Below are 13613 nucleotides of genomic sequence, written 5' to 3' on the forward strand. Positions count from 1 at the left end.
CATTTTCTCTACTTTCACTTTTGTTTTGACTCATGACACCTACTATTCCCCATAACTCCTGTAAAATTTGTTGAATCAAATATATATGTGATCAACTACAAATGGTGACTAACAATCCTACTAAATTAAAACAAAAGCAATCAAGAGGTTTCCAAGGATTGTGTCCACAAGAGTGACTGGACAGACACACCGATGGACACCGGTATTTCTATGTCCCCTTCCGTGTAGCACTGGGGACAAAAAGAAAAATTTGTATTTACTTACTTTAACAGTGTCATATGTAGTTTGGTTCTGTGAGGTATCCAACTGTTGAATCAAGGATGACAAATTTGTCACAAGTGGTGCCGTCAACTAAGAAATAGAAATAAATAATTAAATGTTTACAAAAGTATATACTCATGTTCCTGTACTGACACATACATAGTCTAGAGTTTCCTAAAATCTCCAAGTTTAAAAAATTAACCTGGTATATATTTCAAGCCAGAATATAATTGGACATGTATCCCTATCCTTTTCTGAGTCACTGGCAAAGACCATCTTACACCAATGAAACACAGCATTCATTCAGGTAAAAAAATCCAAATTGCTGGTATACAATGGCATTGAATTGTATTTGATAACTATACCCAGAAAGTTTCAAATAAATGATTAATCAGTTTAAGAAGCATGAGAGATTCAATGGACAGACCTTATTACAGACATTGTTGTTTTCTTTTTAAAAATGAAATTGAGATGTATAATATGTTTACTTAAATTTTACCTACCTGGAAAAAAAATAAAAATTGTTGCTTACCCACCTACCCAAATTTTTTTGTCAATTCCAGTTTGGGGAAATAATGAATCTAGTGAATGATAACAGTAATTAATTTGTCACCCTACTGAAAGAATTTTCAACACTTCGAATAGGGATGAGAGTAAGTGCCTTCTGAAGGAAAGAAACGCTGCATTTGATAGGCAAAGTACCAACAGTCAAAAAGAATACCAATGACATTTCCAAAAACTGTCATTGCAAAATCAAAGAGACGTAACTGACTTAAAATGCAAGAGCAGGCATATGGGGACTCTGCAAGGCAACCAGCAGGTCAAAATATGGGCTTCAGAAGCCATGAACAGTGATTCAAACTTAAAGTATATTGTATTTTCCTTTGCTGTAAGTGCAGTTATATTATTTACCTTGTTTTCATGTTTCAATGCATATTTGGTACTTTTTATGAAAAAAATGCAGCATTTTTTTAATTTTCTTTCATTATTTTCTGTTGTATATGGATGATTATGAAGATAGTTCATGTTAACCAGTGACAGTATAAAAGCAAAATAAGAGAGGAAATTTGATCAATATGGCAGTGCCGACCTATCAATAAAATTGACATTGTATACTTTCAATTATTTTTTTAATGTCAAGACTTATCAAAGTGCTGTTAGCACTGTTTTTCTTTTTATTTTGTGAAAATTGTAGCATGGACAAAAATTTGAAAGATTACACGACGCAAAATAAAACTATAATCATACATTTGCATCTCCCATATTACTTAGAACTGTTTTTCCTAATATGTTTAAACTTAATTTCAATCAATTACCGATTTCTGAAGTGAAAACTGTAATCAATACTTCAACTGTATTCAACTTTAATTTTACAAATTTACAAATTTTGTTCTGTTTAACCTTTTTCCTAATTTTTTTAAACCTGTCCAAAAGTTAATTTGGCAACTTGAACCACATTCAAAAGCATTTCTACAGAGTATTATCCTATACTGTAATTATACTTAAATGGAACTACTTTCCTTGATCAACATATTAAGATTTTTAAAACTAGACACACCAATTTTACTTCGTAAAAATCACTGCTCTTCACTTTCTGTTTATTGATGATAGGATGGAGATTTTGACAGATAATTGTAATAAAAACATGCTTAGCACATTTAATGCTTCTTGGCACATTACTGCAACAACTTCATCCCCTAAATGCTAATTTATTACTTAACATGCAAAAAGGAGTCCCTCAAATCTTCAGTTCATTAGAAGACTTGATCTTAATTATATTTGCAGAAATAATAGATTATTGAGATGAATAATTGACAGAAACATATTAACAGGTTATAAAAGATGTATTGAATGATCATTTGCAAAGTCATGGTTTCAAAAAAAGGTTTCGAAGAAAAAAACGTTTGTCATGGTGAGAAAAGTGATGGTGGATGGTTGAAAAACACTAGAAGAAAGTAATATTTTTTTTTGAAAATAAAATTATGACTGGACATGATGAATGTGTTTACATTTTGAGGAACCCAAGGGGAAGGCTGGAGACCAGATTTAGTAACAGCACAGAAGGTGGTCTAAATACGAAGTAATCATTTGGGGTTGTATTTGATGGAAAGGTTTGAGCACTATTACTGAAGTAAAATGTAACATTAAATCAGAAAAATATCAAAATGTCCTAGAAAACAATTTTTGGCCAATCATAGCTCAACACATTCCCATAGAAAGTTATTTGTTTCCAGACAACAACACTTCAGTGCATCACTCTTGATAAACCATGGATAACATAACAAGGAACCATATAAAATCCATGTCCTGGCCTCCACAATCACCTAACATTAATATCATTGAAAATCTTTGATTATATTTTAAAAGAAAATTACAGTGTCGAAATGGGAGGATAAGTTCCATGCTGACCTTTTCAGTGAGGTTTAAAACATTTGGACTGACATTTGTGTTGATTTTGTACAAAGCCTGAATAAATTGATTCCAAGGAGAATTCTTCAAGTCATTAAGTTGAAAGGTCATTGAAACAAGAGGCTCTCAAGAGCCTAAATCGCTCTCCTGGTTCAGCTTTCAAAAGGTTGAATACATGCAAAACCTAAAATGGTCAAATACTTTTGACCAAATTTCCACAGATATTTGTCATGATACTGAACACCATCATTCTACTTATGTTAACTGAATACCATTCAATAAGGTGCTAAAAGTGCAAAAAAAATCATTTTTCCCAAATTTGCAACAATCATATTTCTTTACATACTTTTACATATATACATTTAAATTTACATTAATCATCAATCTGCCATTGGTTTGTTAACAACAGGCAAAAACAAGAATAAGTTGACTTTTCAATACCCAAAGACCAAATATCAGACAGACAAATTAACACAGAACTCTCTCCATACATTTCAGTGAACAAAAGTGCAAACAAAGATAGTCTATCCTGCACTACCGCAGAATGGAGATAAATTTTCAGACGATTCAGTAGTTCACATACTGACACATATTATGACTAGAAATGAGAAAAAAATACAAATACTGAAGGACACAGTTCCTAAATACATGTAATACGAATTTAGTTAAGTTTAAACAAATTTTATTGCTCAAAACAAGAAGGATTGGACAAAAGTAAATTTTACTTATTCAGTCCATTTCTATATAGGAATACATAATATATAAATATTTAAAAAGGTAGTGATTACATTAGAAAATTGGATATCTCTGTTACAGCTGGACTAAGTCCCTCCATCACTTTTAGGCAACTTAAGAAAACTGAAAAGAATGGAACTTACAGACTAATTGATCATTACATTACCCAAATACATCCTGTTGTTTGGGAAATATAACTTTTAAAAATACCAGTAATAGTAACACTTCCATGGCATACATAAAGTTAGCTATTGGCAGGTTATAATACTAATAGAAATCAATACCTGAACTGTATTTAATCAGAAAACTTACTACTTCATCATACTGTGTGAAGTTAATATCTGCTATTCCTGATTTGGCAAACTTATCAAGCTGCTCCTTGAGACCAGAAGGAATAATTGTAATGTTTGTAAGACTCACTGTAGATCCTTCTGCTACAATCTTATTAATTTCAGATGTAATTTTCTGAAAATAAAGTTCCATGATTAACAATTACAAAATTCTTATGTTACCAACTATTCATAATAAAGGACACAAATTGGAAATAGTGAATATAATATCAAGTACCAAAGAATGCCCAGATATAACTAATGTGTGGAACTTGAATGAGTTAAATTTCCAAACATTTATGTAAACAATAATCATATTTTGGTTATTCAAGATAACCAATTGATTATCCTATTTATTATATAGATTTTTTCAATTTTTTTTTTTAAATGTATTTTATGTAAATCAGTGACATTTAATAAAGTTAATGTTGCAAGGTAAAGTATAATGACATTTTGGCAGGAGAAAAGTTCAATAGTGAAAAAACAGAATATATGAACATGTCAAATAGAGTAATAGATTTCAATAGAAAAGAAAGAAAACAACTGTACAATACATCTTTATACTTGCACATAGACACTATCATTTTCAGATAAGAAATGAAGAATTCTGAAATTGACTCCAGTTGTGAACAATGTCAAGTATCAACACAAAATGGCAGATGCTGAGAATCCCAAACTGCAATTTATTTGTTGTTGAAACTGCCAGTTGGGTATTACAGCTAATTGAAAAAGACCAGTTCCAATTTCAATACAAATTTAGGTAGGCTAGTGAATAATTTAAATAGCACTCAAGGTAGAAATCTGCCCTACATTATACCAACATGTCCTACTTAACTACTCAGAACACCTGTGTGATCTTTTCGATACTGCCTTTCAAGTTTGAATAGCTGTCAATTATGATGACTTTAACCACTACATTTGCCATCCACAAGAGTCTTTGGGTAGCTCGTACTCTATATATAAGTGATGTACTGGTTTCTGCTGGTTAATTGATCAAAATTATCAAGACAAAAACATTGTCATCCTCATGGATTCTTTTAGTTCTCTACAATCTATTAAAAATAATAAATCTAGCAGACCAGACTTGTTAAATTCTATTCAACTATACGCAAAATTTCTAAAACAGAAAAATATAAGTGTAATTATATAATGGATTCCGGCACATGTCGGTATTCCGGGTAATGAAATTAGCAACAGATTGGCAAAACAAGCTCTATCAAACCCTACTATTGGTGTCAAAATTGAGTTAAGTTCAAAAGAATATATTTCTATTACATGTATTTCCAAAATCTTTAAACAAAAATGGCAGACAAGCTGGGAAAATTCGAATCACATTTGGCATAAACCGCTAAAACTTAATGTTAACGGAAAACCAGCATTTTACAGTGGTAAACGGCATCATGCAAAAACAATTACTAGACTCAGACTGGGCACAACCATGCTACCAGGTCAAATAGGAAAATATGTTCAAGATATATCGCCTTTATGCCAAAAATGTGGAGTCTCAGACGACATTAAGCACGTCCTTATAGATTGTTTAGAACACCATCAAGCACGTTTGGAACTTAAAGAAAATATCCACAAATTGGGTCTTCACATTCTTTCGGAACTAAACCTCAACTCCACCAAAATCAGTTCAGCAACAAGTCTGGTCAGCATTAGCGCAATTTATTTCAGTCATTGGTTATCATAATAAAATATAGCATACTTTCGTTTAAATTACGGTAATTGTCCTGAAATAACTTAAAGCCCTATATATATTTTTTTTCTTTTCATTTCAAGTTGGATAATCCACACCCTATATATATCGTGTAGTTGCACTGATTTCAGCCGAGCCATTTCAGGTGGTCGTGTGACACACTTATAAATATGTAGGGTCAATATCTAACATAATAAAACCATAACCAACATATTCATACAGTACCATTTATCTTAAATAATATCATCTTTCATTTTTCAATAAATAACAAAATAATATAATTGAATTAAAATAAAATTAATCACCTGATATGGGGTTCCACAATGCAATATATTTATACACATAGTCTCTTATCTTATTTATTTATTTTTGACTATTGTTATTTGTTATTATTTTTTTTTAACTTTTGTTAATCATGTACACATATGCTTATGAAACATATCTACCATGCCGATAGCTCCAGCTGTGTGTAGTATAATGTCGCGTGCGTTCTTCTTTAAAAAAAACTCTGGTTTATACATAGTCATAAAGCTCAACTCCCAAACGAAAAAAACATATTTTATTTTTTATTTTATTTTTCTTATTTAACTTTCTATCATCTTTGGCTTATAAATACATTTTTTATTTGTTTCTTTGGCTAAACTTTTGGCTGTTCTTGAGTCCATGCATAAATTTTGGATTTACATTTACACTTGTTAAATTCTAAAAGTTGACCAATCTAACCAATGATAAACAATCCAGTTTCCAAACTTATCCAAAAAAAAAATTAGTCATCCCATTCACCAGAAGCATGAGCTGGAACGGTCTCGTGTGGTGTTAGTAAAACTGTGTACTAACATCGTGTGCTGCTAGGTAAAATCCGGGAACTACACCCGGCTAGACAAGACAGTCTAAATTTACATACACTTTTTGGCATTCAAAAAAAGCATGCACCTTTGGTAACTAAAATTCTAACATTATCAATTTTTTTTTTTGAACTTATTATTTCTTTTTTTTTTGTTTCAAATACAATTTAAATTAATAGCAGAATTATTTAAAGCCCACCAAATTGGGCCGTCCGTGCGAGACCCGACAGGGTAGTCAAGGACTTTAAAAACCCCCTTAGTTTCTGATTGGATAACACTTTTCATTTTATTTAAATATTCACAGACCAAGCCTACTTTTTAGTATCAATTACTCAATTGAACTGAATGTTGAAACTTCTTATAGAAAGAATTTGATGCTCATACATTGTTAAACTGAGATTTTTTCTAGCTGAAGTAGTTTTAAGAACTTAAAGTAATGATAACGTTCATTATAGTTTTGCAAAATGGCCAAGTTTTAATTATCAATATAAATGCATGCACTAGTCCTTCTAAGGACATTTTCTTAAAACAGTTTTAAAAAATTGTTTAAGAAATGTTGGTTAAATGATTGTAAATGCTAGTATCATTTTTATTTTTATTTTGTTTGGTACAATGACTGTATACATGATGTCCCAAATTATCAACTTGAAAATGTACCAGTACAGAAGACTTAACAATGATTTAAATGACCTCAGTGAGTTGTATTTACTTGACCTTTAGAGGACAAGGTCATCATAATTGACAGCTATTAAAACTTAAATGATGGTGTCCAAAAGACCACACAGGTGTTCTATGGTAGTTAAGTAGGACACATTGGTATAATGTAGGGCATTTTTCTACCTAGAGAGCTATTTAAATTACTCAGTAGCCTACCTAATTTTTTAATGAAACTGGTCATTTTCAACTAGCTGTAACTAGATAAGATTAATGCCTAAATACAGTAATTTTAGAATAGCAGAGTGAAAAAAATCAGAAGTGAGATGTTTATAGAACTATTTCAAATATGGTTATGGTTAATATAAGAACTAGTTAAATATAAAATGATGTAAAACAAAATGCATAGTATCTGTACAAATACATAAGGATGACTGAAATATTCATTACTATTATTCAATAGGAAACATTTTCATAATTCACTGCTATGGGAGATCTCTATTTGTGCCAGTGTAACATTTGCGCCACCCACTTTTACAATAAAGTCAAATCATTTGTGCCAGAAGTTTTTGTCTTTGATTTCACCATTTGTATAATGAAGTACAGTAAAATTTCAAAAAAATTTTATGAAAAAATAGTACGACTTTCCTCCTCCTCTGTAGGAGCTTGAACAGGAGGAATATAAACTAGTGGAGTGAGTCATTTTAATAAACAATTTGATTTATATTTATAAAAAGTGCTACAGATAAATATTCAAATCATTTTTATATCTTACTTCAAAGTCAATAACATAAAAAGTAAAATTACATATATAGACAAACCAACAAAAAAAATATTTTTACACATGCATTGTTCAAATAAATGGATGGAATTTTTAACTCATTACAAACACACCTTCTCTGCAAATTATTTCACTAGTCACATACTTGTTAAGCCTATCTGGCTGGCTGATTTATTACTTTTATCTTAATAGTATATAGTTTGTCGAAATAAGGTTGCACTTTAATAAACCATTCACTTATTAAATTTTACAATAGGAAAGTTCTCTTTCTCAGAGTTATGTCAGGTCCTGAATGCAGCAGTATTTGTACTTCTGCTTACCACACATGCTAAATATTCATGGAAAATAATATCGTGCATTAATAACTGAACAGGCAGGCTGGCACAAATGAGTTGTCCATTCAATCAATTACAAAAAAGGATTGTGGCATGAATTATGTAATTAGTGCAAAAGAATGCTTCCCACCGATGTTGTTATTAACCTATTAAACAAAACTTACAGTCATGTCAAGTATTGTATCTATGTCAAACAGATTCTCCAGATGAAAGGCTGAATATATGCCAGAATTATTTTTGCAGTTTCTGAAATCAAAATAAATTTATATAAGCTTCTTTAACTGTAACTATTTGAAATAAGTTAATCTGTCTTTTCTTATATTTTTTAAGAATGTAAAAATTATTCCCTTTTGAATAAATTTAGTTATAGCAGTGACTATTTTCCTTAAGAAATACAAATTATACATCATAATAATTTTTCATTATGGATGATCTGACAGCTGATTTTTAAATGCTTTTAAATGTCATGTTTAATAAGAAAACAATTTAACTGCTCACAAAACACATTTATTTGTACAAGTTCAATGGAAACCAAGCTTGCATCTGGTACATGTAGCTTCCAATATAAAAAAAATGCTGAATAACTTATCAGAAAATGCCTTAAAGCTGTTATGAGATATTAACAACAGGGAAGAATAAATTGACAAAATCAGAAGTAAATATCCCAACTGTCAAAGCAAAAGTCTCAGAATGTAAAGAAAAATCACATCCCTGCTAAGTAAATCAAAGTTCAGCCATCTATTTGGCATTTGGTAAATTATTCATCCACTGGATAACTTGTCTAGATTAAACTTGCAAGTTCTAACACACATTCTCTCATGGTACACAAATACTGACCTTAGAATGATGCCAATAGTTTCTGTAGTATTAGATTTATGATCTGGATCAATGTACTTTTGTAAATTAAAGCCTAAGGTATCATTCACAATAAACTCAAATTTCTGAAAAAGAAATCACATATTTGCATACTTGCAATACCACTTTTCCCATTTCACAATGGAAGATATTGTTTGGTAACTTGACTCACATTGCTTCTGACTATATAATCATGCTGGTGTGTAAATAAAATTCTTAAATGTTGAAAATGTCAGCGCTTCAACCTACTGCTAATTAGTCCACTACAAGTGTAAACTGAAGAAGACTATAGCTGTATATTCTGATTGTCTGTCTGCCATGTTGATTTTCCAGATATCCTTTTAAGTACTAACTAGATTTTTAAAAATATACTGCTTAATCTAGATTTTTTTCTCCTTGAATTTTTTTTGGGGTGAGTAATGCTTTTGACCTTGTCTATTATGATAAAATTTTCAGTTGAGACACTTTTGCACATCTTTTAAGATATAGACCTGATATTGGGTGTGTAGCTTCATCTACATGAGACATAATGTTAAGTTTTGTTTTGGTCAGATGATTTTTGTCACAGTTATAGCTATTATTTCTTTCCATTTTTAAATGACAAGTGTGAATTCATATGTATGAAGTGTCAATAGATATATTATCCACTTTGAATTTCACAGATGCATAATTCATCTGAATCTATTGAGCAACTTAGTAGTTGTACTTAAAAAGCTAATATATTATCATACCTCTATGTTTTCCACTCCATCATTGAGATATCTACAACCATTGGTATAGAGCAATCCAAATGGTATAAACATTATAATCACTATCAGCATTAGGATACTGGAGAACAGATAGGAACAGATAACTCCACTGAAAATATACAACAAATGCAAAAATAAAAACAGTTTTCAAAAGCAAAATATTCCAATGTTACCATATAGCAAAGAATCATTAGTATGATATTTTTACAACACGAAAAACATTAAATAAGAGGTTTCACGATATATTGTGCTAGAAATAACAAAATTTCCACAGAACTGAAAACCAGAGGTGACATACTATACTTACTATACTGATAATGTTGAAGAGGTGTACCAGAGAACATATCACCATAAGTTTGGTGCAGAACATGATGATTTTTTTAAGTTAACTTCCAATTAGAAATACCAGACAAAAAAATTGTCATTATAAAGCAGTGTACTATTTGCCTTGTAATATAATATACGTTAAGTCTGGAAGCCAGGGCCTGGCAAATTTCGTATCACGAGATAATTAATAAACCATCATGTCAAACCTGTGTACTAAATCTAAAATTTGTCTGTTTAAATTTGACATAAACATTTCAACATGCCTTTTTTAAGTTTAGACCCTACAACAGGAAGTTAAGTTTTGAAAAAAATTAGAAAGAGATGATATACAACTTATCTTTATAACCAAAAACACTGAATGTACACTAACAGAAAAAAAAGAGACAAATATATTTTAAAGAATGGGCAACCTGCAATCTAATCAGAATTAGACCTATCAATTGTTCCATTCAGTCACTGCATGTAGGATCTAACAACACTTCATTCTACTTTCTGTTCAGATGACCTTTCTGATCAGCCAATTAGATTTCATCTTTCATGGTTTGAGAGCATTCATCAAAGAAAAAAACTTAGGATTCTAAAAATGGTTATCTGAACAGAAAGAAGAATGGAGTGCTGTTAGATTCTTCATGCAGAGACAGTGTGGAACAATTGTTAGGTCTTATTTTAACAAGATTAGGGAAACCTGATACACATACAATTGACCAGATCATTAAAGTGATTGCAGTATATATCCTCTTTCTAACAAGTAAGAATAAAATGACATACATACCAGCACAGTATATTGCTTCCTGCTCCTTTGTTACAGCAGGGGGCACCATGTCCAGGTCTCTCACCACATGTACCAAATAATAATCCAAGGAAATAAAATACTACTACCAGGATCATCAAACATGGGATTCCAATGAATGCATACCACCTAAAAAGCAGTTCAAAATTGTCAATCTAGAATAATAACAAGTATCATAATTTCAAATACAAATGCAAACCATAAGTGCAAGTTAAATTTCAAAAAAGTTGTTGAAGATTTCCCAGTCTTCATTTTGAACTTGTGTTAGTACTAATTATTTTGTTCTAGTAAATGTGTCTTTAATTTAAAAAAGCTGTAACCTTTCATTTTACTTGCACTGAACAAGGTGTACATGTGAACTATCCAATAATAAAGGTAGATTGAAAGGAATAAATAAAGTAAATGTATGTATAACCTGTATGAACTTAATTGTTTTCAAATATAGAGTAATGGGATACAGGTAAATCTGAAACCTCACATACTGGTGCTGCTTGGTCCAATCATATATTGGTCTGACTTTTCAGAAGAATTACATCATGATACTGCCAGAGTGGAGGAAATTTACATGCCAAAATCCCCTTTTCCACCATCTTGCAGAAACTTTTTGGGCCCATACTTAATCAGATTTTAAATTTTTATTTTACCAAATCACTTTGCTTCCTTCACAGCATATTAAATACAACTTTCTAAAATCCTACACATGCATAATTTTCTAAAAACTTACACATAATCTCCATAATTCTTCAACGCATCATCTCCATCTTTAAGAGTGTCTGTAACATTTAAATTTTTTGTCTAAAATAAAAATGATTTAATTCAGTTTGATGTTGCCCAAAAGTAGCTAGAAAATTTCAACCAACAGAACATATCTAAACCTCATTAAGTATGTATCAAAATACAACCATTATATTTGAAAGAAGTTATAAACAGCATAAAAATTTCAACATGTTTATTTCATTACAGTAAGTACAAGTGTTGATCTGGGCACTACTAAACTTTTTTAAAATTGATAAGAATGTTCTTAACATTCACAGTAACTTCAATTCAAATCTAAGGCTGATTAAATGTCACACTAAAGGAAATATTCTCATACTATTTCTTTTTCAATTATGGCCTCTGTACAATACATAATAAGGCATTTATTTATAAGCAGTTTCACTATATTTGTTTAAGGGCTTTTTACAGCTTGCTTGCAGGTTTTCCCCGTTAGGGTAACATGTAGAAGTTCGTTTGTTTCTTGGTATTTGGTTGATGACTCTCATTTGCAATAATAAATGTATCTCCTAATTTTATACCTTATCCAACTACCAAACTTTTGACAAAGCTCACTAAACAATACCCCTACCCACTTCCTAACCCAAAAACTATATGGTGAAATACAGAGTTGTCAAATAGGACGTTGATGTATATTGATACATGATATGGCAGACTTATATACTGTAAACATATTATTTTCCTGGTTGCTTATTTTTGTTGATTCTGTCAAGCAAACATATTTGCTGGTACACTGTATCAATTTTTGTGGTTACAAAAAAATGTTTGGCATTATATAGTGTTAAAAATTAATTTTGCTGGTGCTATTTCACATGGTTTTCTGTCCACCGCGAAAATAGCAAAAATGAGTATGTTTACAGTATACAGACCAGATTTTACTAGGTTTAACAAAGTGGATATAGGAAAAACTGGAAGTAAAAATACAGTAAAAAAATAATCATAACAGAAAAATATCTATTTGAACAAATTTACACTTTAAACCAGAAATTGATCAAAGAACTTTAAAATTTGCAATTAGACTTTTATCTCTATCTTAAATTTAAAAACAGTGGGTATATAAAAATAACCTAGTCCATATATCTCTTTTTCACTTTGTAAAGGTTTTTAACTTTTCATAAGACCGCAAATTTTTTTTCTGTGGTATAATGGTATCACTCTGTTGGCATAGTCCATAAATTTTTGTTTGTTTATGATAACCTAAGTGAAACTTATCTGATTTTTATGAAATTTTACACATTGTTACTAGGGACATGCAGAGAGGCCTATAGAATTAGGTTTTTGACCACCCCTTTTGGAATAAGGGGCTAAAAGGGAGAAATAGGTGTTATCATTATAATTGATGGAATAAGTTTATTGTTGATATGATTTTTACTGTTTGTTTGTTTGTTTGTTGGGGTTTAACATCCGAGCAACAATATTTCAGCTATATTCAGACGATGAACATGAAATTGATGATAAAATGAACATGAAATGATGATGAAATGAAAAAGGGATGGGACACAAGGACAATGGGGTCGACAAATTTTGATTGCCACTGGAAATAGGGAGAGGTGGGTAGGGTCGGGCAATTTAGCCTCCTGTGGCGGAGCCTTATGGTTCCTACTCCAGGAGAATACCACAGTAGGATTCTTTAACGTGCGTGAAACGTGGCATCTTTCCCAACATGGTGCACCAATATGGTTTGCGGCCAGGTTTTCCGTATTATAGCCTGACAACCCCAGCATGTAACACGCCAGGGGTACCCCATTCCACCACCTGGGGCACACATCCAAGTTGCTCTGTGGGTAGAGCGCCCTAGTCCCCAGCTAGGGTTCTGAGCACTATTTAGTGGCCTTTTACGACAATCTTAGCGCTGCTGCAGGCCTATTCTTTTAACCCCCGGACCTGATATGATTTTTATGATTCAGATGAAAATCTGTTTCTTTTGTAACTGTTATAAAAATATTTTACAGGGTAAACTTATCTTGAACCATTTTGGAGTAAAAGGGATACAAAATTGGGCCATCCCCCCAAAAAACAACTTTTCAATTTTTTGTCTAATTTTGAAACTTATTTGTTGGATGTCTTATG

General features: G+C 31.2%; 1 protein-coding gene across 2 annotated transcripts in view; it reads right to left on the reverse strand.

Moving 5' to 3' along the window:
* Positions 1–13613, reverse strand: part of LOC148619021 (prominin-1-A-like) — a 68264-nt gene that overhangs the window by 20361 nt on the left and 34290 nt on the right. For both annotated transcript variants that reach the window (XM_088578502.1, XM_088578501.1), the window contains exons 11-17: positions 11494–11564; positions 10752–10898; positions 9635–9761; positions 8886–8989; positions 8213–8294; positions 3718–3870; positions 265–351 (exon numbers count right to left, since the gene is read on the reverse strand). In XM_088578502.1, the coding sequence (XP_088434628.1) occupies positions 265–351; positions 3718–3870; positions 8213–8294; positions 8886–8989; positions 9635–9761; positions 10752–10898; positions 11494–11564 (771 nt within the window). The remainder of the gene's footprint in view (positions 1–264; positions 352–3717; positions 3871–8212; positions 8295–8885; positions 8990–9634; positions 9762–10751; positions 10899–11493; positions 11565–13613) is intronic.

This window comes from Perna viridis, chromosome 4, assembly GCF_037379345.1.
Source record: "Perna viridis isolate PV_CMFRI_1.1 ecotype Kerala chromosome 4, ASM3737934v1, whole genome shotgun sequence".
Classification (NCBI taxonomy): Eukaryota; Metazoa; Mollusca; class Bivalvia; order Mytilida; family Mytilidae; genus Perna; species Perna viridis.